The sequence below is a fragment of the Sardina pilchardus genome, chromosome 14 (genome assembly GCF_963854185.1).
Source record: "Sardina pilchardus chromosome 14, fSarPil1.1, whole genome shotgun sequence".
Classification (NCBI taxonomy): Eukaryota; Metazoa; Chordata; class Actinopteri; order Clupeiformes; family Clupeidae; genus Sardina; species Sardina pilchardus.
The window spans coordinates 27,813,224-27,839,062 of record NC_085007.1 but is presented as its reverse complement, the minus strand read 5'-3'; the positions used below and the strand labels follow the sequence as shown (position 1 = coordinate 27,839,062).

Here is a 25,839-nt window from a genome sequence, read left to right as displayed (position 1 = left end):
ATCATCATAGGGCCATTCCTTTAACCAATGAAAAGGCTTCAGATAATGTGCATGCGCTAACACAACGGCCTCATAAGGTCGTGAATATCTCATGGCTCTGGAGACACTCCTTCAAAAATGTTATCCCTCAGTATACAGAACTGAACAATATAATTTAGTGGTGTTATATAATATCCATCCAGCTGTTCAAGTAGGGTTATATTGAAGATTAAGCTCCCAAGTAGGCCTATCAACGTTTATAATGCCAAACAACGTCAAAGGTAATGGCACATTTTAGACAGATCATCATATGCGTAGGTCAAACTACATGGTCATATTGTACAGAGAGAAAATGACAACCACCATGATTTCAAACATGTCGGATTATTAGGTTGTCACTTACGTAGGTTTTCCTACAGTCAAGGATCTTGGCCATTGGATATCATCACCAATTTTAAACTGTGCACATGGTTATAGTTAGGACGACTCTTATAACACTGCTGGCTTATCGTGCGTGTCTCAAAGTTGGCGGCCATGTAGCCCAACAGCCAATAACTGGCTTTACTCCTGCTCCTTTTCTGTCATCGCTCCCTGCTTTTTATAGACATACCTGATATCAATGACACACTTGATTATCTTAACACCCTCCGCTTTCTTTATTATTATGTGTACTGATAAGGACTGTGTGTGCTTGGAAGCAGGAGATATAGCCTACTAGGCATGCGGGCGGCAGGGGCTTGATAACATTGATGTAGGCTAAAACAAATCTCATTGCCTATTTTTAAATAGGCTACCAAACAAATCAGCATAGACTGCGTCGATGCATAAAACACATAGGCTATAATAAAGACATAGCTCCTCAACCGAAGAAAATCAAGCCAGGAAGGATGCGAAATCATGGACGTAGGTGATGTGTTCAATTCAGTCTTCTGCCTGTCTGACAACACTGTTCCAAGGCAAGACGATACACAGCCATCCGCATCAGGCGACTGTCCATCCGCGCAGACGTGGACCATGGGAGTTGTATTTTAATCGTTTTTGGGAATCGTTACATTCATGGGAGGGACTTATGGATGAGAACTACAACCCCCATAATTCCTCCACGCACTGGTAGCGTGATCCGCGCGTGGAAACCATGGCGTTCCCTTGGACCGTCTGACCGGGGTAACAGAAAAATATTCAGTCGAGCAACGCATGTTTGCCCCAATTGAGCTTCGCTAAGCTTGGATTCCGTGACTAAAGAAAATGGGGTCTCGTATCAAGTAAGCGTCATTTATTCTCGAATTTCAAGTCACAAAAGAAAATCCTTCATTTTAACGAGAAAGTGACAGTGGCTCCACAAGGCCTGGATCTGTTGCGGCAGAAAGGATGTCCTGATATTGTTATTATACTCATCTTATCACATGCGATATTTAACATTTTATGTAATTACTACATATTGTTATATGTAGGTAATAAGAATAAGCGTTGGTGTCCCTGTTTCCTGGCTTTTACCTCAGTGAAATACCATGTGTGAACATGTAAACAATGTGAAGGCTTGGCACCTTCACTCTCTGTAGCCAAGTGTAGGTGCAGGCTACGAATGTTTACATTTGTGCACAAAAGGTTCTGTCCTTGAACACTGTTTCTGCGGTCTCTCTTGATACATTGTTACATGTGTGTGTTGGAATAAACAAATGTGTCAGCGCGCTAATACATAGTATCAAGTTCAGCTGGAAACACAGAATGCTAAGCTAATCAGTGTTGCTATCAATTTACTGTGTGTGGTTATGTCGCGCCAGACGTGAACGACTTGTTTGTGTTTATGATGGCATATGTCCGGTCTGTCATGTAGTCTACCATAAAGTGTTCCATTACTGTTTTCTCAATGATGTAGATGTCATTTCTGACGGGTAGGCCTACACTATTAGCCTTGCATTGTATTGTCAACAGTGGTTATTTTTCTTCACTGCTCGACCTCTGTCATTATTTGACACTCAGTTTGAAGACACTGAGGCTGTTCTGTGATGGTATTTTCACTAAATCAAGTGATTTCACCTTATTTTACATTGTGAAATGCCTTCCAGAATGCAGCAATGGCACACTCATTGCAAAAGGGACAGTATTACCAAACTTGTGTAGTAATTAGGCTACAATTCCTTCCTTTCAACCAGCACTGCACTGCTCTAATCACTGAACACCTATAGATCTGCTATGGCAGTAATCACATGCCTCCAACTCAGTTTACTGAGGGGCTGGGTTTGGATCACAGTTGGCAGTAGAGTGATGTCGGCCTACACTGTAAACCAACCAAGGTTTCAAATCATTTTGTCAGTGACTTGACTTCCATGGTATCCTATGCCTTCTTAGAAACACCACTCTGGTGCAGTAGGCTGTAGCCTGACTCCGTTCTGACTGTAAAAGCTTGCCTGAACACTTGCCTGTTGACACTGCACATTCAGCTGACCTCTGGCTCTTACATGTGCTGTGTTGTGTCTTTTTTTTTTTTTTTGCAGGGAGAGCCCAGAGTCAACGTTCGAAGTGTATGTGGAGGTGATCCACCCTGGAACAGCAGGACCAGGTAGGCTATCAGCTTTCACATGCAGGACTCCGGAGTCCCTGACGTTCTCATGAATAACCTATTAGTGTCCTGAATGGGGTGAATGCTGAAGTGATTGTGCTCTGTTCACTTTGACACCCAACACACCACGGTGGAGCACATCAGAGTCACTGGCAAAAGTATCGTCTTATCTCTGGGGTTATGATGCGCCACATATCGCAGTGGCTCTTGAAAGGTGATGCCTCTACTCACAGAGACGTGTGCTGTACCTACCGTCACAGACTCAAGCTGAGTGTGCCAGCATGTGACTACTCCTCCTACTCTTCCTAGTGTCCATTCAGCACTTTCTGCCTCAGTTTCAGTTCCTCTGTTACAGAGGACACAGGAACAACTCTGGCGTTTATGGCACATGCAGTGGTACAGTACATGCTCTGTACCAGGGATACTGTATCTACACCAGGGCTGCTCACAGATTACATGAATGGTTGTATCTTAATGGACTTCTAGTGTTCGTCCACTTCCATTTGTGTTCATCCAATTATATGTAAAAAGAGTTTTCTGTTCCATTTTGAATTAGAAGTGTACAAATATTTCCCACCCTAACACATTCTCTTACCGTGAAAACGGTTTTGGAGTTAGCAAGATTTATTTTATTTATTTTTCAGTGAAAGATAGCTTCAGATGTATCGTTGCTCAGGAGAACAATTTGTTCTAAACAATGTTAAAATGCATTGTAATATATTAGTGTCAAGTGCGATCAGTTTGTAATTGTAGGTAGGTTAGACAGGTAGGTTTGGGATGTTATTATCCATTCATGTTGAATTCAGTTTGCCCACCCTACATGTCCAGGTGGGCAACCTTAGGATGATATCCTGATAGCAAGTTCAGGGCCTGGCTTCTAGGCCAAAACTGGAGAAAAAAGTAATGCATTCACATAATTGTGTTTATAACTTTGTTCCACTCATAGTCCAACATCATCCTCCACCACTGACCGCACTTACTTTTAAGGCCGGCACCCACCGAACACGGCGTTCAGTGGTGTGGGCTTGACGCGCAGGACTTTAGAACAGTTTTCTATCCCTGTGCAGCTGCTGCGCGACAGCCATTCTAGTGGGCTTTGCTCTGTTAAAAACAATGGCGTTCTAATAGTGTACGTGTCTGGTGGGCGCCGGCCTTTATACTTGACTTGCTGCACTGGGGCGGCAGTGGAGGTAGAGGAGTCGTCCAGTAACTGGAAGGTTGCTGATTCGGGCCAAACTGCTCCTGACCCTGTCAAAGTGTGCTTGAGCAAGACGCCTAACCCAAGTGCTCCCGATGAGCAGGTTGATGCCTTGCATGATATGCAAAGCGCTTTGGGTGCTCGCAGAAGCCGATAAAAGCGCTGTATAAATGCAGTCCATTTACCATGCTTTACATGTCTTTTGTTTGCAGACCTGCAGTTGTGTTATTATTATGCTGTATGTGCAAATGTCACTACTAAAGCACAGCATAACTTTTTGACATTACAAATAAATACTGACACTTACAGGTGCACTATGCAAGATTTTCACCTTCAATATAACCTTTATACAAACCTTCACAATCACAAAGCCAATTTGATAGTGAACACACTTGTATTAGGGGAATTGTTTACATAGTATAGAGATACAGCATAGACGTAGCAAGTCGAAGTCGATAAAACGAGAGAACCAGCCATGCAGCTTCAAGAATAGTCGACCCGAAGACATGTTGTGAGAATCATGAAGCATTACATTGATTTAGCTGTTTGGAGATACTTTTTGCCTGTTGTTAATCCTTGGCTTCCACAAAAAAGCATTTTCATTGTGTACAGGCATGTGGGAAAAAGCATGGAGAAGGTGGCTGTTTACAATGGCAGAGTAAAATATAAATATCTTGCGAGTCGACTCCAGGGGTAGTTCTGCAGTCGAAACTGCATAGTGTACCCTTAAACATTATGTCCCAACATTATTGTACATCAGTGCAATTTCTCGCTTTAGTGAAAGTTTATGTCACCCCTCGCCCACTACTTCCCTCCAAGGAATGTCATCTAGCACTGCAGCGTTCCTACCTGAAGACCAAACTTCCTATGGTTGTTTTTATTTAAGCGATAAGACCTGCTCAGAGGGCCGTTTGCCCTGCTAAGAGTTTATGTGCCATCAAAATGATTTTGGAAGTGTTATTTTAGGGTAAAGAACTCTTCAGGGGGCCTTTAAAGGTCCAACTCTTCCAACTGTACCTCTTCTTCTAACTAATCCAACACACCTGGCATGCACCATATACTGTACATTTCTTCCCGCCTCTACCTCCTCCTCGTTCTACCACTCTCTCCTTTGATTACACTTTGACTAGTTTTTAAACTTCTGCAGTCTGCTCATCTGGTGATTGATGTACTATTAGTTGCTACCTAATGCTTTGTCCTTATTCCTAATTTTTAAGTGACTTTGAATGAAGGTTTCTGCTAAATTGAGTCTAGTTAGTTGTAGTGGATATACTGTGATGTACTGTAGTAGTTAGCTTTAGAGGGTATACTGTGATCAACCTCAAATGTTAATACCCATTCTTGCCTATTTTAATTGGGTATACTGAGATGGTGATGCTTTATAAGTGGGTATACTGCGTATCCCTGCGTATCACGTACTACAGTACACCACTGCTCCACAGCAAATTATATGATTTTTTAAAACCACATTGCCTAGCCCTATGCTGAAGTTGATTTCTGAATTGTTTTGCCTCGACTAGACATTAGATTCACAGCTATGAACCGTTGGTTATTTCAGTCTCAACATTTGGAAGATTAGATTAAGTCTGTTTATAACTGGGGGGCAAATCACAGATGAAGAATTAGTTGTGAGGCTATCTAGTCATTTTGCAAACGCAGACATTTAGAGACTTGTGGTGTTACATAGGGCAGCTGTTGTGGGAATTTAAGTGATGACAAAGCAGGGTTTTTCTAAGGTCGTGAGCCACTGGCTGCTGAAGGGGAGGTGCGTACTGGTGTAGGCTTTGGCATTAATGCATCATTTAAATGATGCTATTTAAATGATGCCATGTAGACCTAATGTGTGTTGGATTGCAAGACGTTACACTGCCTGTCTCTCCTATTTTGTCAATGACTGCATTTACATGCACTTTAGTATCCCGGGGTTTTGAAGTATCCCGGTTTTGTATTTGCACATGTAGACATCATACCCCGATTTCGGAACCCCGGATAAGCGCTTATCCAGGTTACGAGTATTCCGGTTATGCTAGGTGGTGTACTCCCAGAGAAACCGGGATACTGTTCCATGTATACACCTTATGCCGGTTTCTCAGGCAAAACACGTATTACATTAGTAACCGGGATACGGAGTGCTAATAGAACTTTATTGTTGGTAACCGGAATACTGTTATTCCTCATGTAAACAGGGATATTAATAACCGGGTTTCTCTGTGTTCATGTAAACACCATATCCTGAATATGATCAAAATCGGGATAAGCCTCATAACCGGAATACTAAAGTGCATGTAAACGCAGTCAGTCATGTACTGTATGTGATCTGCATGGAGATATTTTGTAATGGTAATCACTGTCTGACCTATAGGATTTGTACATCATCTTCAATTAAAGTTGCATATTGTATTTGATTAAAATACGTTTAATAGTTTGTATTTAAAACTTTGGCACACATCCACTTTGTCGTTCTTCCATATTCTTACACCTAGCCTACTCCGTGTCCACAATTGAAAACACTGTATTTCAATGCTAAGGAAAAAAGCAAGCTGGCACACCCAGTCTGTCATAAAGTAGTCACAAACTAGTCTATTGCTGTAATGGCCGGTTTCTTTAGTTCTCTCTTTGGACATTCAGTGAAAGTCTTATGGCGTAGAAAAACACCTGATAATGGGACTGCTTTGCAGGGCAGCCAGTGATTTTGTGCTATAACCTGTCTGTCCGATAAGGCTGGATTTAATGGAAGTCATTTAAAAGACAAGTGGCTTGGCATATCTTGATTCAAACATTTCCTGTGTGGACTGTGAGAGGAGAACTAACTAACTGGAGTCTCTCCACACACTCTTGAGAGTTTCTCTAATGGCTCACTGCTGGGGCTAGTCCACTGCTGCTGGCCTGGCCTTGTCCACGGGCCCAAATCTCTATTCTACACATATTCAAGGCTTTCCTAACCCCGCTGTTGTGAATGGGTGGTGGTGGTGGTGGTGGTGAATCTTTGTGAATGGCAAAACAGTTAACTCAGAAAGAGTTAATCAGAGTCATTGCATTTCCATGTGAATGAGCTACCACTAGTCCCTGGGTCCTTTATCCCCTGTTCAGCACGCGGAGAAGGGGACTCTGGCATACCTACATTCAGGGGGCTCCACTTCACAGGAGGTGTGCAGCCAAACACACAGAGATTTGGCCTCCTCCTCGGCTCGGACATGGCTTTAATTGGAAGGTCGATACGCAAAGGGCCACGGCCACAAAGAAAACAGTCAGAGCTTTAATGGGAGCGAGCCCACAATAACCTTTAAAATGGCCGAATCAGATAACGCTGGACCGCAGGATGGATTTTGTGCGTCAAAACACAGATCATCTCAAGGAATTGTTGTAGAAACTTAAGCTGTTTTTCAGAAGCACTTTAAAAGGGGAAAAAAAATGTGCTACTTTGTAATTTAAACTCACAGCCCTTTCGGTTGTTTACTGGTGGCTAGCTGCTGTTTTTTTTTCTCTCTTTTTCGGCCACGATCAGGCACGCTTTGATGAGTGTAACAGTGGTGTTTCACATTCCGCCTCCCCGAGGTCAGCCGCGTGACCCCTGACCCCCGTGGGAACCGCGGGCCTGGCCCCCGAGGAGAGACGGCAGCAGGAGTGCAGCAAACACTAATTAAGCTTCCTGCTTCTCTCGCTCGCTCGCTCGCTCGCTCGCTCTCTGATTGTAGAGGGGCACAGGACTAGTGCCAAGCAGTGGTTTGGGTTTGAGCGAGCGAGGGAGGGAGGGAGGGAGGGAGGGAAGTGTGGGAAGGAGGTGCAGAGAGAGAGAGAGAGAGAGAGAGAGAGTGAGGGAGGGAGGGAGAGAAAGGAAGAGTGAGAGAATGTAGAGAGGGAGAGGTAAAAAGAAACCTAGAGACTTAGAGTTTAATAGACTATGTATCTTTTTCATATAAGTTAAGTCATGTGTGAATACTGTGTTACTGTGCTGCAGCCGCAGTCATACAGCCTCCCTCGCCACACAGTGTTTCCATAGATTATTTCCCTTGTAGTTTCCATTTGACCGATAATAATTTACTTGTTAAAAACCAGCTCGCATTCAGAGCTCAGTTTTGAGAAAAAAAAACAGACAACTATGGCAAAATGGCAAAACAACAACAACAACAAAAAACAACTTCACATGGAAACGCAAATGCCTTTTGTTTTTCTGGGTCGTGGAGCGACGGGCGCTGCGCTCTTGAGTCTCCTCGGCTCTGCGTTTGGTTTCGCCGGGCGCTGCGAGCTCGCATGCATCCATGCAACCATGCATCCATGCATCCATCCATCCATCCACCCAATTTGTCCAATTTGAGTTGATGCAATCAAAGTGATCCCGACTGGCTGCGACCCTGGCGTGGCATTGCCCCACAGCTGACAATCAATGTGTTCTGCATGATTAAGGCCCATTTCGCCTCCTCACCCAGCCCTGTCCAGCCCCGCAGTGCAGGCCCACTCTTTATGATATGACTAACGTCCTCTCCTCTCCTCTCCACCCCCATGCCACCTCCCATCCAACTTCACCCAGCACCACCCCCCCCTCCACACACACACACACACACACACACACACACACACACACACACACACACACACACACACAGAGACGCACACAGAGATACACACAGAGATGTAGACAGACACAGACCCATGGAAACATAGTCACATCGACAGGCGGACAGGGAGACAGACAGAAACACTCACACTCTTTCTCTTTTTCACACACACACACACACACACACACACACACACACACACACACACACACACACACACACACACACACACACACACACCCTCCCTCTTTCTCCTGTTCTCTCTGTCTCCAGGGCTTTGGGATTAAGGCGGCCTTGTTTTGTTTGCAGAGGCAGGGCTCCTTCAGTTGGAAGACTGTGCTATTTGCTCTCCAGTGCTTTATCGAGCAGAAAAAAAAACGCAAGAAGACGAGGGAAAGAGAGCCAAACCTTGGTCGGAAATAAGACTATGCTGGATTTGTCCCCCTTTTCAGATGGAGGAGGAGGGGAACAAACAAACAAAATTGGAGCAGTAGAGCCCCCTCCTTAAAGAAAAAAAAAAAAATGTTTTGGCTTAGTCTGTCAAACCTCTGCCTCATTTTCTAGTGTGGACCTTTCTTTTTAGCCTCCTAGTTCTCACTCTCTGGATCTCTCACTCAGTCACACACGCACACACACCTGGATCGGTTCCCATTTCGCTCAGGAGTCCCTGATGTCTTCATCAGGCCCTGAGTGGGACGCCTCTGTTGGGGGTGTGGGTGTTGTGTGGGAGAGAACGAGCGAGAGAGAAAGAGGGAGGACCGTGGGCTGTCCATACCGCACCCTCGGCAGCCCTGCAACCCGATCCGGCGTGGGCCCCCCGTCTGCCGAGCTGTCTTGTGCGGTTACGGTCGGGGTGTGTGGCTACGAGCCGCCTGGCTTGGGCTTGGGCTTGGGCTTGGCTTGGCTTGGCTTGTGTCAGGTTTTCACAGGCAGTGAAAGCGCCTTAATCCAGGCAAACACCAGTGAATGGAGAAGCAGATTTGTAACAGAAGGTTTTAGCAGGCCGTGAAAGAAGCGGAGAAGGAGGAGCGGAGGTGAAAGGCTAGATGAGACATGATGCCGGTGTTTAACTTTTAACCCGCTTGGAGAACCCTCTACGCCCCCCCACCCCCCCAGAGCTTGGTTCGCTTTCTCTTGGATATCCTCTGTAGTGTTTTTGTACCATAGTTTTGGAACCATGCCAAGCACAATATCAAAAACTACTCCATAATCCAGAGCTGAATTCCTTACCGAGTTTACAATCCCCCATCTTCCAACTACTCGAGGAAAAGTGCTGTCTCGTAATATGTTGCAGTGCAAGTGTGTCAAACGTGTCATGCTCTTGTTAGCGTGTTCCTGTGAGTGGATTGATTGACACACGACATGCTGCTTGTGTCAAGTCTTGTCAGGTCACATCGCCTCACCTCCCTCCCTCTCTCTTGAGATGCTTCCTCGAGAGCTGAACAAGAGAGATCGAGATAAAGATAGAGAGAGAGAGAGAGAGAAAGAGAGAGAGAGAGAGGAGGGGAGGGGGGGGGGCACGGACACAGACACCGAGAGATTCGCACAGTGACTCAGCAAGAACAGCTGACATCTTCAAACTTCAGCACCTCGTCCTGGTGTTGTGGGTGTCTGCTGAGATTGCACGCGGTGAACGAGCCAATAGCGTCTTGGGAGCAGCAAAAGCTTTTGCACTCGCAGCTTTGAGAGCGAGCACACAACACTTTGGTTTGTCGCTTTAGCTCCGGTCACGGACAGCTGGCTTCCCTCTCCGTCCCCCGGAGCTGCGATCCTCAGGCCTGTTCAGATGACACCAGCCCCTGTGGTATGCGTTTGGGTGGGGGTGCAGAGAATGGAAGGGTGGGGTACAAGCCTCATATTTTTAGAAGTGTTAGCACACTGGGGCTGAATACTGCTGAAGTTACTGCTCCATGATGCTGATCCAGCTCCCTCACCACTGACCTACATAAAACCCGGACTGGCCGTGGCTAACTAGCCAGCGAGCGCGTACTCATCCACATGCATGCAAGCTTGTACATTTTGTGAAAGTTTTGTTGAAGTCAGTTGGAAAACCAAACTGATATTCCGAAACCGAATGCATGTAACCAGGTTTGACCTCCTGTCGGTATGCTAACACGATGCCACAATAGTTTCCATAGTAGAGGGCCCTGTGACTCGTCTCATGTGAAACAGGTATTTTTGGAAATGGGGGACTCCTCCGATGCTGTATCGGGGGGTTTTGTTTGGTGGGGTCGGCCAAGATTCTGAGTCCTCAAGCATGAAGTTGCCAAAACAGAGCCTGAGCCTCCACAGGAATGGGGAGTGTTGGCACGCCAGTGCGAGCTGAGCTGACCTAACCCCTCTCCTCTCTCTCCATCTCTCTCTCTCTCCTCTCTCTCTGTCTCTCTCTCCTCTCTCTCTGTCTCTCTCTCTCTCTCTGGGTTAGTACTGAGCTGACCTAACCCCTCTCCTTTCTCTCTGTCTCTCTCTCTCTGGGTTAGTCCGACACTATAAATGGCACATGTTTACATTTTTTCTTCACCCCCCATCCCATTCCTTCTTTCCTCTTTCCTTCTCATCCTTTGGTTCGTCCTTGCTGAGTGACTTTCTCTCTTCCCTCACATCTTTCCGTCTCTGTTCAGCGTCCCCTCAATGATTCCCCCTCTTTTCTGGTGCATTTTACTGAGGCCTCACACTTATCTGCTAAGGACACGGATCCCTCTTCTGCTGTTCAAGGTCACTACCGGTGGCTCTGCCCACAGAGGGCATTGAGCCCATTGATTTGCCCTTGTCTGATGCTCCAGAACAGCAAGTTTGTTCAGACACAGTTTCTCTTGTTGGACAGCACTAAACAGCTTTTCCATCAGCCAGTTTGTAAAGGCATTCAGCAGGTAGTTGGGAGTTCTGATGCAAGCGGACACTCTTTTATGAATGTCTGAATCTTATGTGTGTGCTGTTTTTGTGCACGTTTGTGTCTGTGTTTCTTTTAGTGTGTGTGTGTGTGTGCGTGTGTGTGCGTTTGTGCGTGTGTGCGTGTGTGCGTGTGTGCGTGTGTGCGTGTGTGCGTGTGTGCGTGTGTGCGTGTGTGCGTGTGTTGGTGTGTGTATGTGTGTGTTTTTCCTGGCTCGAGGAGGTCTCTTCTCTTAATTACAGTAGTGCAGGTCCTGGGAGAGCCATCTCCTGTGAGTAACACACCCCCCCCCCCCCCTGCCTCACACATACCCCCCCCCCTTCTCCTCCCTCCCTCCTCCTCCTCCCTCCTCCTCCTCCCTCCTCCTCCTCCTCCCTCCTCCTCCTCCCTCTGTAGGCCTCCAGCAGAGTCCCCATTACTGGCAGGCCAAGGCCGGCTGTTTGTAGCCCCACACGCCGCACAATTAAAAGCAGCCAGATCAAAAAGACAGGGGAAGTCTCAGTGCGGTGCGATGCTTTTTAAAAATGCACATCCTTGTATTGATGGCTGTCTCTGTGTTTTTTTTCCTCCCTTTTTCTTTTCCTTCCTCTTTCTTTTTTTTCTCTCCCTCCGTTCCTTCTTTCATGCCTCCCTCCTTTTCATTAGCGTGGCTCTGGACGGGAGGGCAAACGGCGTGAGCTGCCTCAGCAGTTAACTTCATCTCATCTTCTTTGAAATATGGATCAGGGCTTTTATGTCTTTGTGTCGCGGGTCTTACTAAAAATGGCCTTAAATGGCATACCTTAACATGTGACTGTGTGTGTGTGTGTGTGTGTGCGCATGTGTGCGCATGTGTGTTTGTGCATTTTGCATATATCTTTTTTAATTGTGGATGTCTTTGTCTGTGTCAGTTTGTTGGTTAGTTAGTTGTGTCAGTAGTTATATAGCATGTTATATAGGTTTTGGAATATGTCAGGGATAGTATAGGCAATTGTATGCATCATATTGTACTAGTGTATTTGTGTGTGTGTGAGTGTGTGTGTGCGCGTGCGTGCACGCTTCCAAACACATTCTCCCGTTTTCAGCAGAGCAGGGTGTCTTGAGGTGAGGGTCAGCTCCAAATCTCACTCTCAGCTCCCTGCCGATAGGTGATGAATCCCCCCAGGGATGCTGTGGCCTGCACAGGTCTCAGAACAGTTTCTGTCAATTTGAGGCCGTCTGTGATTACAGCTCACTCAACAGCCTGCATAGCAGAGTGCTCTTCCTGGCCCAAGCACTGGAATGGACATTAACAGATTGAATAGAGTGTACCTGCCTATATTTACCCCATACAATCTATTTTTACCATTGATAGAGTAGATTGGTAGAGTAGATTGGTAGTAAGGTTACACTATAAAATATCTACAGGCTCAACTAGTGGAGCATGCACTTTTTTCACCAACTTAGTTGCGATGTAGACATGTTCAAGGTGATTAAAATCTGTTTTCTGTCTGTATTTCTTCAAATCGGTATTGTTTATTTCTCTCTGTTTGGACTGCTTGGATTGTCGTTTTGGATGGAACTGAAGTGGTGAACCCAGCTGAGGTCATCCTCCTCCACCACTCTAGAACACTGTTCTACACAATCTCTGTCTCGGTCCCCATTCACAGATGGTTGGAGTGGAGCACTTGGTGTCCTCTATTGTACTAGTGCGGACTGTTGAAGGTTTCGGTTCTCCCATAGAGAACTGATATAACTTCAAGCTAGTCTAATTCACTCGTTTGTGCTGTAGTATTTTAAGTTTTATATATGACAATCATGAATCAATGCTACCAAAATTAGGAGGAGCTTAATAACAGAGAAGCTTTTTCTATTTTGAATGACTAGATATAAGAGTATATGTACGAGAGACAGTCCTTCAGGAGGAAGATCTTTCAGTTCTTCATCCGACAAATGTTAAGAACTGACTTTTTCAGGAGAAATATTTGTGTGTGCATTGGTAGTAAAAGCAGCATTGTAAGTTAAAGCTCTTCTCTGGATAAGCCTCTGTTGTAAGCTTGTGAGAGATTCTGTCAGAGAGGTATGCAAAGCTGTTAAGAGCGTGACTGGCACCGACACACACACACACACACACACACACACACACACACACTTACATTCTTTATTTGCTGGATGTTATCGCACATTCATCCACTCTGCTAGTCATTAACGCACGCACAAATGCAAACACATACATTACTTATTGTTATGTATAATACTCACTTTATGACTGTCCACTGTTACATGTGCATTACACACCCAAGTCATGGCTCCACCTTCTATCCCTCTTTAAACGACTCAAAATAAGTATCTAAATAGCTTCAATATTTGAGGGTAATAATACTTGGTCAGGTCCAAAACCGTGAGATGATTCTAGGTTGACATGCTTGTTTGGTTTGAATCCCTGGAAAGTCCTGTCACACTGGACAATGGTTTTGCGGGGTTCAGAAGCGTTTTCAGTCTTGGTGCTTCTCTGAGATATCAACTTTACATCAAAGATCTCTAACTGTTCTTTAAAGGATCAGGCTTTACGCTGTGAAGTGGATAGATCATTCAGATGTGCATATCATTTCTCCTCAGCCAAAAAAAAAAAGCCTTGGAGTTGTTCCGAGAAGAACGTGTTTGTGTGTGTGTGTGTGTGTGTGTGTGTTTCCAGAGAACACGAGCGAAACGGCTCACACCCGTTACCCTACCCACTTCTCCCCTGGCACACTAAACAGCTCTTGCATTGTTCCAGCCACATCATCTCTGGATCTGGGGGAGACTGAAGCTGCCTGTAACCCCCCCCCACCCCCCACATCCTCCCCACCCCTCTCCGCTCGTCACCTTCCCTCTGCTCCCTGGCTAAGTGTGCCACGCGTTCGTTTTGTTGGAGCGTTCTCCGGAGTTCTGTTTTGCTTGTCAGGCCCCGTGCTCGTGTCACCCAGCGGTGAGAGCCTGTGCTGCCCCTGCTGTTGTGTTCTCTCTCCATCTCTCTCTTTCTCTCTCTCTCTCTCTCTCTCTCTCTCTCTCTCTCTCTCTCTCCCTCCCTCTCTCTCTCTCTCTCTCTCTCTCTCTCTCTCTCTCCTCCTGCTGCTGGAGCAGAGTGGAGTTGGCACACGGGAGGAGGGCAGCTGCCTCCAGGTCCCACCGCGGTGTTGTTTTGAAGTCTTCTGCTCCGCCTCGCACATCCACCCAGTAGGACCTGGTGCACCACCCCCGGACACACACTCACACACACACACACACACACACACACACACACACACACACACGCATAAACACAAGCCTAAGCGAACACGCACACACACACACACACACACACACACACACACACTCTCCCTCCTCACAGCAGGGCACTGTGCACATATGTATACGCCAGCATAATGACGAGGTGAGGTGAGGGTTGTAGCCCCCCCCCCCCCCCCCCAGCTCCAGCTCCAGCTCCAGCTCCAGGGGCTCTGGTGGCTCCAGGTTGTGGGCTTGCTGACAGGGCGGTGGTGGTGACGCAGGCGTCCGCTGTTAGCGCGCTCCCGCTGGGCCTCACGGTGCAGCCACAAACAGGCCGCTGTCTGCCTGTCTGCCCTCCCTGCGCGTTTCCCCCCACTGTCAACCTCAAGCACTGGAGGTGGTGGTGGAGGTGGTGGAGGTGGTGGTGGGGGTGTTGGGGGCGAGAGAACTGAGACTACAGGAGGTCCTTTCCCCTCCCACCCCTAACCTGCCCCAACCCTGCTTCTCTTCCGCTCTCCCTGCCCCCAATCCTACTGCCCCCCCGCTTCACAACCACCACATCCTCCTCCACCACCTCCACCTCCACCACCTCCTCCTCCACCACCACCACCTCCTCCACCCCTCCCCTGCTCTCCTGCTCTGGGCCATGCCAGCTGCTGCAGCTCTTTCAGAACTGTCGCCTGGCAACTGTCGCTCGGCGGCGCTGGGGTGTCAGGAGGGGTGCGGGCCGCAGCAGGTCTGAACGAGCTCTCGGGGGACCCCTCTGAGCCTAGCCCTCAACCTCCTCCTCCTCACACACACACACACACACACACACACACACACCCAGCAATATGACCCAGAGGAAGCACTTGTCACAGTGCAGGAAGTCTTACTAAGCTCTTGAAAAATAATAGGCTATTATTTGTTTGGGTGTTTAGCCAGAGCTCTTAGCTCATCCAGAGCTCCGCCCCTTGTCCCTGTGAGGTACCTAGAGAGAGGCCGAGCAGATTCTTCTCTTGTACACCACTATAGCCCCCAGTTCCTACAAGGGATATAACTTTTATTCAGTGTAAAACTTATTCTCCCAGTAAGAGTAAGAGAATGTTAAAAGTAAAAGTATCAAAGAAGATTTCACCGTATAGCAGTATGTTTTTCTAATGGGAAGTTTGTTTTTTTTGTCTTCTTTTTGTTTCTTCGTTTTGTTTACTACACTCTTACAACGAATGAGTTGGAAACCACACAAACTATGTGGTCCCTATTTGGACACAGAGAGTTGTTAAAGAAAGCAATACAAGCTGTGTTATTTTCAACACATACTGTGTAACAAATAGCTAAAGCAATGTGTTGGAAATAACACAAACTGTGTTGTCCCTATCTGGACACACAGACGTGTTATTTTCAACACATTAATTTTAAGAGTGTACGTCTGAAGTTTAATGAGTTAAATTGAGCATTTTTCGCCACACACCTAAACATTCTATCTGCTCCAGATGCCCACAGCATTTATTCCATCAGTTCATTTGACAGTTAAGGATGTATGGTGATCGCCATGGAGTGCCTCACACAGAAAACGTTTTAGTGTGTGTGTGTGTGTGTGTGTGTGTGTGTGTGTGTGTGTGTCTGTGCCCAATCTACCCCCCTGCGAACTGCGCCGTGGTCAGTGCTTAGTGGTTGATTGAGAGCCTCAGGTGGAAGGCTGTTGCATCAGTGACAGGCTCCCAGGCCGCGCGGCTGGCTTTTATCCCAGCCTGATGCCTCTGAATGTCAGATTAAAAGTGATCCCTTAATTACCGTCAGTGTCCAGACAGGCCCGTCACTTCCAATGAGAGCCGCCAGCCAGTGGGATTTCTTCACTCGCTCGCTCGGCTCGGAGAGTCTCGGGGCCCACCCTTGACACGGCACTCGGTGTTTCTCTGGAAGGAGAAGGGAAGGGTGAGTCAGACATCCTTCCTGTTTCAAGGAGAAAAGTGAGCTCTTACGGGAAATGAAGGAGAGGTCAGTTCCAGAAACAAACGTTTTTTCTTTTTTTTTTTCCCCCTCGGAGATGATATTCAGGATTTTTGTTATGATATGTCATGTTGCATGAGTTTTCCACGTCAGATGTCGTGATTTGAACAAAGTGATATATTTTAGTGGCTTTCAGTGGCTTCTAGCTGATGTGAAAACCCTGTAAAATCTCAAGTCACCAGCTTTATAGATGGGAAATTGGGAGTTTAACAGTCTACCACCACAACCAAGTCTGTCTCTCTCTCAGTCTCTCTCTCAGTCTCACCCCTCTCTCACCCCCCCATCTTCCTCCCTCCATCCCTCCTCCGCTCAGGCCACTGTATATCCCCTCTTCCCTCTCCTCGTCTCTATCCTGTTCCTCTTTGTGCCGCTCTCCTCCTCTCCGTGTTCCCAGACTCGTAGCCGGAAAAGCGAGTGCAGGGTACCCGGCCGGCGGATTAAGCCCCCCGGGCCCCGCCCATGGAACAAAAGGACTTGATGGATCAAACAGAGCCACTCTAAAATCCCATGAAATCAGCCAACAAGATTATTTGGCTCCTACCTGAAAGAGCCAGGGCTGGGTGGTGGTGGTGGTGGTGGTGGGGGTCTAGAATCAATTTGTCTCCATGAGACGTGATCTCTTTTTGTGTGTGAGGAGGAAGAACATCAGAGACGGGAGGTGGTCATAGGACGGTGCTGTGTGTTCTGTGCCAACGTCCTTCACAGAGATGGCGCCATTGGGTTCTAACGTTCCCTTGGCCACCTCCGCAGTAGTGGAACTCTGCCAGTGTGCCCCCCCCCCCCCCCCCCCATTTTTATCAGGCCCTTAAAGTGGCTGACATGGCCGCCATGTTGGGGTGGGCTGAGGGGGCTCTGTGTTCTATGGTGTGTGTGTGTGTGTGTGGGGGGAGGGATGCGAGAGCCAAGTCTCTGCACAGTGAACTTCAAGAGAGCGGGTCTTTGATAAGGGGCTTTGCTGCCCTCCAGCCCAAAGCTCTCCTTTGATCTGATGTGTGTTTTGAATGCACATGACTTTGCCACAGGCGGCTCCAGTACCCATGATGTCTGTATGTGGCACATCCTAAAGAGTGTGTGTGTGTGTGTGTGTGTGTGTGTGTGTGTGTGTGTGTGTGTGTGTGTGTGTGTGTGTGTGTGTGTGTGTGTGTGTGTGTGTGTGTGTGTGTGTGTGTGTGTGTGTGTGTGTGTGTGTGTGTGTGTGTGTGTGTGTGTGTGTGTGTGTGTGTGCACCATAGCTCGTCTGACATGAGCAGAAGGATAGTGTGTGGTGGTGGTGTACAGTGTGCATCTGCTAGAGTGTTGTTTGGGAAGTAGGCTACTGGTGTTGCAGGCCATTGTGGTCATTCACTTCCTGTTGTCATACCAGCTTGTTGTACTGTAGCGATTGTTATGGTAGATGTGTCCATGTTGAAAGAGTGCCCTTTAAGCAGTGAAGTGTGTGTGTGTGTGTGTGTGTGTGCGTCTGTGTTTGTGCGTCTGTGTGTGTGCGTCTGTGTGTGTGTGTGTGTGTGTGTGTGTGTGTGTGTGTAACTGTGACTGAGAGTGAGAGAGAAAACAGGCTTCTCTCAGACTGTTCTCAAAAGCAGATGGATGTCCCAGGGCAGTGTGGTACCAGTCAGCAGCTCTCTTTCAACACCCCTAATACCCCCCCTCCCCCCCACTCCCCACCCCTCCGCTCTGACTATCTCCCCTACTCTCTCTCTCTCTCACTCTTGCATCACCTCTCTCTCTGTTTGTCATTTGTTGCTTTATTGGTGTGTCTCTGAACCTTTTAGCTAGAGATGCACCGATTGCAATTTTTTGGCCGATTCCGATTTCCGATTTTTCATAGAATTTGACCTGCCGATACCGATTTTAGCCGATTCCGATTGGCATCTTCTAACCACTTTACATCACACAAAAAGAGTTATTTTCTATCCTTTCTTTAATACAACATGTTAATATAGAAATGTAATCAACTTATCAATGGCTGGTAAAAAAAATGTGAATAGACAAATTCTTCTTCAAGTCTTCTTCACCTGCAGTATTCCCAGTGTGGGACATTCATTTCACATACTACTAATAGAAATGCACTGTAGGACTACTATTTTTTTCTTCTCACATACAATATCCAACTGTAAATATCTTCAGAATACTGATAAGTGTATAACTGGAAAGTTTGGTGTATAGGTGCTACAATGGCATGCATACTCAGTCTACTACACTCTTCTTTGAACTTTCGCGATTGCTTGCGGATACAAAGGAAGTGTCCATATTTGGATGGCATAACGTCATGCAGGAGAAACACAGCTTTCGAACGACACCACACATGATATGTTTTACAGCCCCATTCATGCTCAACGTGTGGCAATTTACGTCCGTATTTTGTACGCACGTTCTATCCGGTGGTGTCTTCATACCTCCGTCCGTATTTTACGTGTGAATGCATAGCGCCCCCACTTTTTCATGTGGTATTCCTGTGGTAGTGTTCGGTATTGCAACGTTTCATCCGTTTCATCCGTAATCATAAGCTCCTCAATTTCGTGTCAAAGTACGGACGAAATCAACGTAAAGAACGTTTGAAACACTCCACACGTATCCGTATTCGTATTTTACGTTGAGCATGAATGGGGCTTACCACGGTCGCGGTAGTGTATGACATGTTAGAATGCTTGACGAAATATACAGGCGTGAGTAGACAAAAGGTAATGAAATAAACCTCTAAATGTGTAAATCGGACTTTGTTGTTGTAGCCTATTAGTGTGAAAGAATACATGCTAAGGTGGCAAACCGAAGCAAAACGATGTTTATTCCTGCCGTGGCTATGTTGCTGCTTGTTGACAGCGCTTGTGGTTCAGCTGTGAGCACGCAATTAGCGGCAAGGACGGGCGGTGATGTGCGCTGTTTACGTAACCTGAAGTGACAGCTTAGTAAATTCCAAGCAATATGGCAAAGCACAGCGTTCGCTGCATAGAAAAACTCAGCATTAGCGCTTTATCCAGCCCTGAGTGTTAGCCTTTGCTAGCTTCATCAAACTTTGCTAACTCAGCTGTGTGATGTTGTTACAAGTAGGTGCGAGTGCATTTGACCGGCATAAAATCGGCATGTCTCAGACTGACCGGCCGGTCGCCGGTCGTGGCCGATCACGTGAAAATCGGCCGATTCTGATCGGCGGCCGAACGATCGGTGCATCTCTACTTTTAGCTAAGTATGTCTTATCCATTCCATACGTACATTTTGAATGTAGAAACGGCGTAAGCAGACTGCAGGAGTTCAACTGGGCTGCTCACTCTGCATCCGTAATGCTCTCATAAAGAGAGCGGGGGACATTTGCTGGGTGTGTGTGGCTGCTTTATGTCCCTTATGAACAGGGCAGTGAAAGAGGGAGAGAGGTTTATGCTCATAGCAGCAACCCGTGGTCAGGTAAATCAGTTAGCTATGGCCTAGATAAGCAAGGTCAAAGCTCTCTGGTTTGAGTGAAACGGTGAAACGGCCTCGTGTTTGGCAATATGTGACCCGCAGCAACTTTTTTCTGGTTCAAGCACCTGTCGGCAACAAGTGCTGAAAAAAAAAATCACTTCTCTTCAATATTCACCTGTTTCAGTTTGAGGTCAAAAAAACGGCAGAGGTCAGTGATGGGTCCTCTGAAAAATGACCGTTTGTTAAGACAGTTGGGGAATCTGTCAAACAGGGAGATCTCTGCCTGTAGCGAGCATGCTGCAGTGAGTGACCCAGGCTGTAGAGTGAGGCGTGTGTGTGTGTGTGTGTGTGTGTGACACAGTGGCTGACCTGGTCTGCACAGTGTGTGTGTGTGTGTGTGTGTGTGTGTGTGTGTGTGTGGCTCAGAGGGGTTTACTCAGACACTCTCCCCCTCTCTGTCCTTCCTGGAGAGGTGTGGATGGATGGCTAGATGCAGGGAGGGTGGTTGGAGTGATGGCGGTGGTGGTGGTGGTGGAGACGGAAGATGAGGGGGGTGAGGGCTGGATTCATGGAAGAGGGGGATGGTGGTAAGGGGTGTCTCTGACACCTCCTGCCCCAGTCCCTAATCAGGCTTTCAGCCTCTCAGCCTGCTGCAGCCCCCTCCTCCCTCCTCCCTCCTCCGTCTCCCTCCAACCCCTCCCTGGATTCCCTTCCCCTGCCAGGGTCCCTATCATCCTCTGATCAAATATTAATGCGCTCTTCTCGGCCTGCTCACTAATCCAAAGCCAATTAATATTATCTGTCAATTATTTACAGATCCGGAGGTGCGCAGGCGATTCCCGGAGGACTACATCGACCAGGTTTGGAATGCATAATTAACTCCTCTCTTTCTTTCTTTCTTTCTTTTCTTTCTTTCGCTTCTCTTTCTCTCCTCTCCGTCCCACTGCCTCCTCCTCCCGCATGGCCATTAGTGTATTTTCTCCTCCTCTCTCCCTCCTCCTCCTCTCTGTCTCTCCTTCTTTCTCTGTTTCTTTCACTCACCCTCCTGCCCCCTCCCTCCCTGCATCACATATTTCTATCCCTCTGTTTGATGTCTTCCTTCCTTTTTCATGTGTGTGCAATGGCCCTTTAGTTATAAATGGTTGACATTTGTGTGTGTGTGTGTGTGTGTGTGTGTGTGTGTGTGTGTGTGTGTGTGTGTGTGTGTGGGTTTTTCTTTCTGAGAAACATGGACCTGGTTTGGTGTGTGTGGACCTGTTTAGTCCTCACGATATCAATACCAGAGACACACACACACACACACACACACACACACACACACACACACACACACACACACACACACACACAGACAGACACAGACACACACACTCTACAAAAGCAAATGAAAAGAAAAAAAACATAAAAGATTAATAAAAGACTAGATAAATTAATCAACGTTTGTTGAATGAAAATAAGACCCCCCTTTTTAAATAAACATGGGCCTTGATAAAAATTTGAAAGTTCATTTTCCAAGCCAAATAAAAGATTCTGGTCAAAGAACAATTAGACTTATGAAATATGTTGTATCCGCATGGGACAAAGCGGGGTGGAAGTGCTGATGGAGGTGGTGGTGAGTGGTTGCGTGTGTGGGGAGTTGGGATGGGATGGGATGGGATGAGATGGGATGGAGGGGGGGTGCGTCTTCTATCCGACCAATTTTTCGAGAGCGTCAAGTCTCTGCCGACTAATTGCGCTGTCACTCTCCCTGCAGCAGCGCTCTCTCTACCTGATGTCCTCATTGCTGAAACGCAGCGTGAGAGACGAGCGGAGATTTCTCCTCAAGGTTGTTTGCCGTCAGAAGACATTCAGGTGTGTTTGTTTCAGATGTGCCCGCGCGACGGTAATTGCTTTGGATGTCTGTAAAAAAGCTGGCGTGTATATCATATGGACCGTAAATAAACACAAGAGCCAAACGCGTTCTTTCATCTGCTCGACAGGAATTCTTAAATCAGGGGTTGCGTGGCACTGGAAATGAAAACGCTCGTTACCATAGAGCCAGTATGGTTTTGTTGTGTTTTTGTTTTTTTTTTTTTCAAACCAAGTAGCCTGGAGTTATTGTTTGCCTCCTCTTCAAAAAAAAAAAAAAAAAAAAAAAAACTATTAAATAGCACATATTTCTCTTCCTTTGTAACTAAGCAAGACTCTAATCACCCATCTCTCTTTATCTGTGAGGACACAAACAGTATCCACAACCCCCCTTCCAACCACACACACACACACACTCATGTTTGGCTCTTCTGTAGGAAAAGGAAAAGCCAGTGTCTTTGTTGCGAGCGAAAGGTTTTTATCTTTATCCCAGCCACTCTTTGTTGCGCATTGCGAGGGATATGAGCTGAAATGGCACAGTGCTTTGCGGAGAGCAAATCGGAGAGAAGGCGAAGGAGAAGGAGAGACCAGCCGAGTCGATTCGGAGACGGAGACGGCGAGCGCAGACGGGATGTAGAGTGAGCCGGAGTCATAAAAGCAGGAACATGGGTTCGAAGATGAAGGGATGGTTTAGGAAGAGAGTCGGAGGGGTGAAAGGAGATGAGACCAGGCTGAAATGGGAAGAACAAGGGAGAGAGAGAAGGAGAGAAAGAGAGAGAGAGAGTGGGGGGGAGCAAAGGGAATAGAAAGATGCAGGAGGGGATAATGACAGTCAGCCCTTTGGCTTCCCTTGAGCCACCATACCACACTCTTCACTCGCTCTTTGTACTTCACAGGGCTGTGAGCAAAGGGAGTGAGAGAAAGGGAGAGAGCTAAAAGAGAGAGAGAGAAAGAGAAAGTGCGCGTAGGGGGGAAAAAGGGTGCAAAAAAAAAGGGTGCCAAAGAGTGCCGATAAAAGAAAAAAATGGTGTTGGTGCCTGTTCCACACTTTCTCTCTGGCTTGCTCGGCATCGTCCTAATCATCGAGGCCCAGGCCAGAGGCCAGGGAAAGAGTATGGAACACCAGCAAAGTGCTTCTCAACTCCCACAATGCATTGTGGCGTACAACTCTAAATCAGACGGCTCCTTGCACCCCTTTTGAGGCCCACCGCTGTTGCTGATGCGGGCAGGTGCCTTCATGTCCACAAACAGTGGCATCAATAATGTATCCGATGCTTTGCTTTTTTCCTCATGTGCCGTTCACACTTCTCTCACGGTAGCGTTCAGTGTGTTTATGGCTCCACCAACCTCTCGTTAGTGTGGCCTCTACACACACTCTTGCACCCAAACACACACTCCTGCGCCCAAACACACACTTGTGTGCCCAAACACACACTCGTGCGCCCAAACACACCAGAACCGCTCAGTCGACTCAGCCGGGGAAGTTTTACACACAGAGGGCTGAGCCTGGTGATAAATACAACCCTCGACTCATTACCTACACAGTTCTCTCTCTCTCTCTCCATCTCTCTCTCTCTCCATTTCTCTCTCCATCTCTCTCTCCATCTCTCTCTCTCTGTATCTGTATCTGTATCTGCGTGCCTGTCCCTTCATCTGTTTCTCTCTCTCTCGTTCTGTTTGTACCTCCAAAATGCAAATGGCTCGTTTGATTCAAAGTGGAGGTGTAACTGGTGGCAGCTCCCCTCTTCTCTTATGGAGAAGTAATTAAAACAAAGCTCTCTCTTTTTGTCACTCTCGCTCGCTCCGTCTATGTCTCTGTCTCGCGCTCCCTCTCTCTCCTCTGATGCCACTGTACCACTGTGACACGCGCGCTTTGAATCCTTTAAATTAGCCAGTTGCCGCCTGTTTCTGTCGGCAGCTCGCAACGCCACTTTCTCTCGTTTTTTTTCCCCCTTCTTCTTTTTCTCTTCCCCCACGTCCTCTTTAACACAGAGAGAAAATGTTTTCTTGAAGTACGAGCGCCTTTGATGTTTGCCCAGCATCGGCGGACCGTTTTTAACTCAAAGGCACAGCGGGCCGGAATTAGCGCGCGTTAAGCTCGGGAATATTCAGATGGGTGACCTCCGAAGAAAGGATGCCATGAGCCAAAGCAGCGATGGAAATCTTGCGCGCTAACAAAGGGGGGAGATGTTTTTTTTTGCTTTGGTCTTGGTGTACTGACGACGTCTGCCCTTGATGGAGTTGTGTGTGTGTGTGTGTGTGTCTGTGTGTGTGTGTGTGTGTGTGTGTGTGTGTGTGTGTGTGTGTGTGGTGTGGTGTGGTGTGTGGTTTGGTGTTTTACTTAAGTACTGCGAGCGGGTGCTATGTTTTCACACAGTATCCGACAGTCAATGACACCCACTGTGTTGGGGCGGTTACGACCACTGCTACACTCTCAGATACTGCATTCTACCTCACAAGGAATTGACATACAGTGCAAATAATGCTAGCTTGACAGAGACAATCCAGATATTGCCTTGTTTAGCCTTAAATTGATATTGCCTTGCCTTGTTCTCATTCTCAATGTTCTCCTAAAAGTCATACATCATACTGTCTTACTCTATACCAGTGGTTCCCAAACTTTTTTCCCCGCACACCCCCGCCTACATTCTGACTTGACTCGCGCACCCCCATCCGACACATACAGACCGATACAAACGTAACGCATTGTATTTCCTACAATAGAGGAAAATGTGCACATATAAAGCACATATAAAACATCAGTTCAGTCAAAAAAAATATGTATTTAGTTGTTTGTCCCTCAAGTGTTCTCCATAAGTGCAAGTCTCTCCACCCTGTGCTTATCTGGGGCAGGGACTGTGCCAGCCATATCTGTTGGAGCCAGATTGGTGTCTAGACTCTAATCATGTCTAACTGTAAAAAACTCCAGGTTTGATGCTTGGAAAGGGTGGAAAAAAAAAGAAAAAAAGCCTGCTGCTATTGTGTCTTCATCCCTTGAGGAGCTAATTGTGATGTGGTACCTGGCGCTTGTGTAATGGTTTGGGGTGTATCTCTTAATTGCGGCTCACCTTAGTCAAGCGTTGCTTCACCGGAGAGGACACCTGGCTGCCCATATGGTGTCAGCACCGCCGCCAGTGCAGACAACAGCTAAGCATCTGGAGCAAGAGAGTTGAGCGGGAGGAAGGGAGGGAGCGCGTGCAAGAGCGGGAGAATGGCACAGAGGAAAAAGAGAGAGCGAAACACCAGTACAAAGCAACGGACACTTCTCGGCTTGTGATCAATCTGCGTTCCCAAGCGCTGGAAGGAGGGGAAATTAGGCCGAGTTCACACAGGATGCTGCTGTTGTTGTCAGGGAAGTCTTTTCTTCTGCTGTGTTGTGTTGTTAGTAAGCATTTTGTACACTGCTTTAAAAGGGAAATCTGGTGTGAAATGGGTTTGAGATGTTAAGTATGACCTTAAACTAGAGTCATGGACGAGAGGTGACCTTATCCAGACCCAAAGCATTCCGAACTTTCTTAGCCAGTTTTCACCGATTCTTCCATAGCACTATTAGCACTAGCAACAGTCTCCTACTGCACATAAATCGCTTCTTTTAACCCATCTACAAGGCTAACACGAGCTACACACTTTGTTGGCAGTGTAATTAGGTTCTTAACATTTAAAATTAGGTATTGGCAACATTGTATGTGTGTTGAAAGTTTATTTCGTTTATACATTCACTAGCTGGAGTAACTTTTTCGCTTGTTTGCCGGGCGATGCCATTTTGAATTTAAGACTCGGTAAGTCTATCGACGGGTGCAAATGCTGTGCTATTGACGGAAGAAGGACTGTGCGCGTGGGAATCATTTCGCCTCAAATCGGAAAAAAGTTCAACTCCAAGTGGAAAAGCGCCCGATGTCATTCAATCACACATACACAAACTCATACACAGACCGCTTAACTTATCCTTCACCTGATCCTTTTCACATCTCTATGCCTCTCCTCCTGTTGCACTCTCAAAAGCAGATGAGCCATGACTTGGCATCAGTGGCTTGAAACATGCCAGCCCACAGTCATAGAATAAAGCGTAGCAACGCCTGGCAATCACAGTCTCTCTGTGCCAGATGATTTCAAAAGCATGTCCTTGGTTTTTGTTTCAGAAATGATTAGGGATGAAGCAAGAGGATGGGGTGGTAGGAGGTGGGGTTTCTAAATAGAGGTGCTTCTAGAGATCTCT

General features: G+C 47.0%; 1 protein-coding gene across 4 annotated transcripts in view; it reads left to right on the top strand.

The window, feature by feature from the left end:
* Window positions 1–1,106: 1,106 nt before the first annotated feature.
* The window catches only part of dennd1a (DENN/MADD domain containing 1A), an 89,812-nt gene continuing 65,079 nt past the window's right edge, over window positions 1,107–25,839 (top strand). For all 4 annotated transcript variants that reach the window (XM_062554962.1, XM_062554960.1, XM_062554961.1 and 1 more), the window contains exons 1-3: window positions 1,107–1,241; window positions 2,475–2,539; window positions 20,592–20,635. In XM_062554962.1, coding sequence (XP_062410946.1) covers window positions 1,225–1,241; window positions 2,475–2,539; window positions 20,592–20,635 — 126 coding nt within the window. In that variant the 5' untranslated portion in view covers window positions 1,107–1,224. The remainder of the gene's footprint in view (window positions 1,242–2,474; window positions 2,540–20,591; window positions 20,636–25,839) is intronic.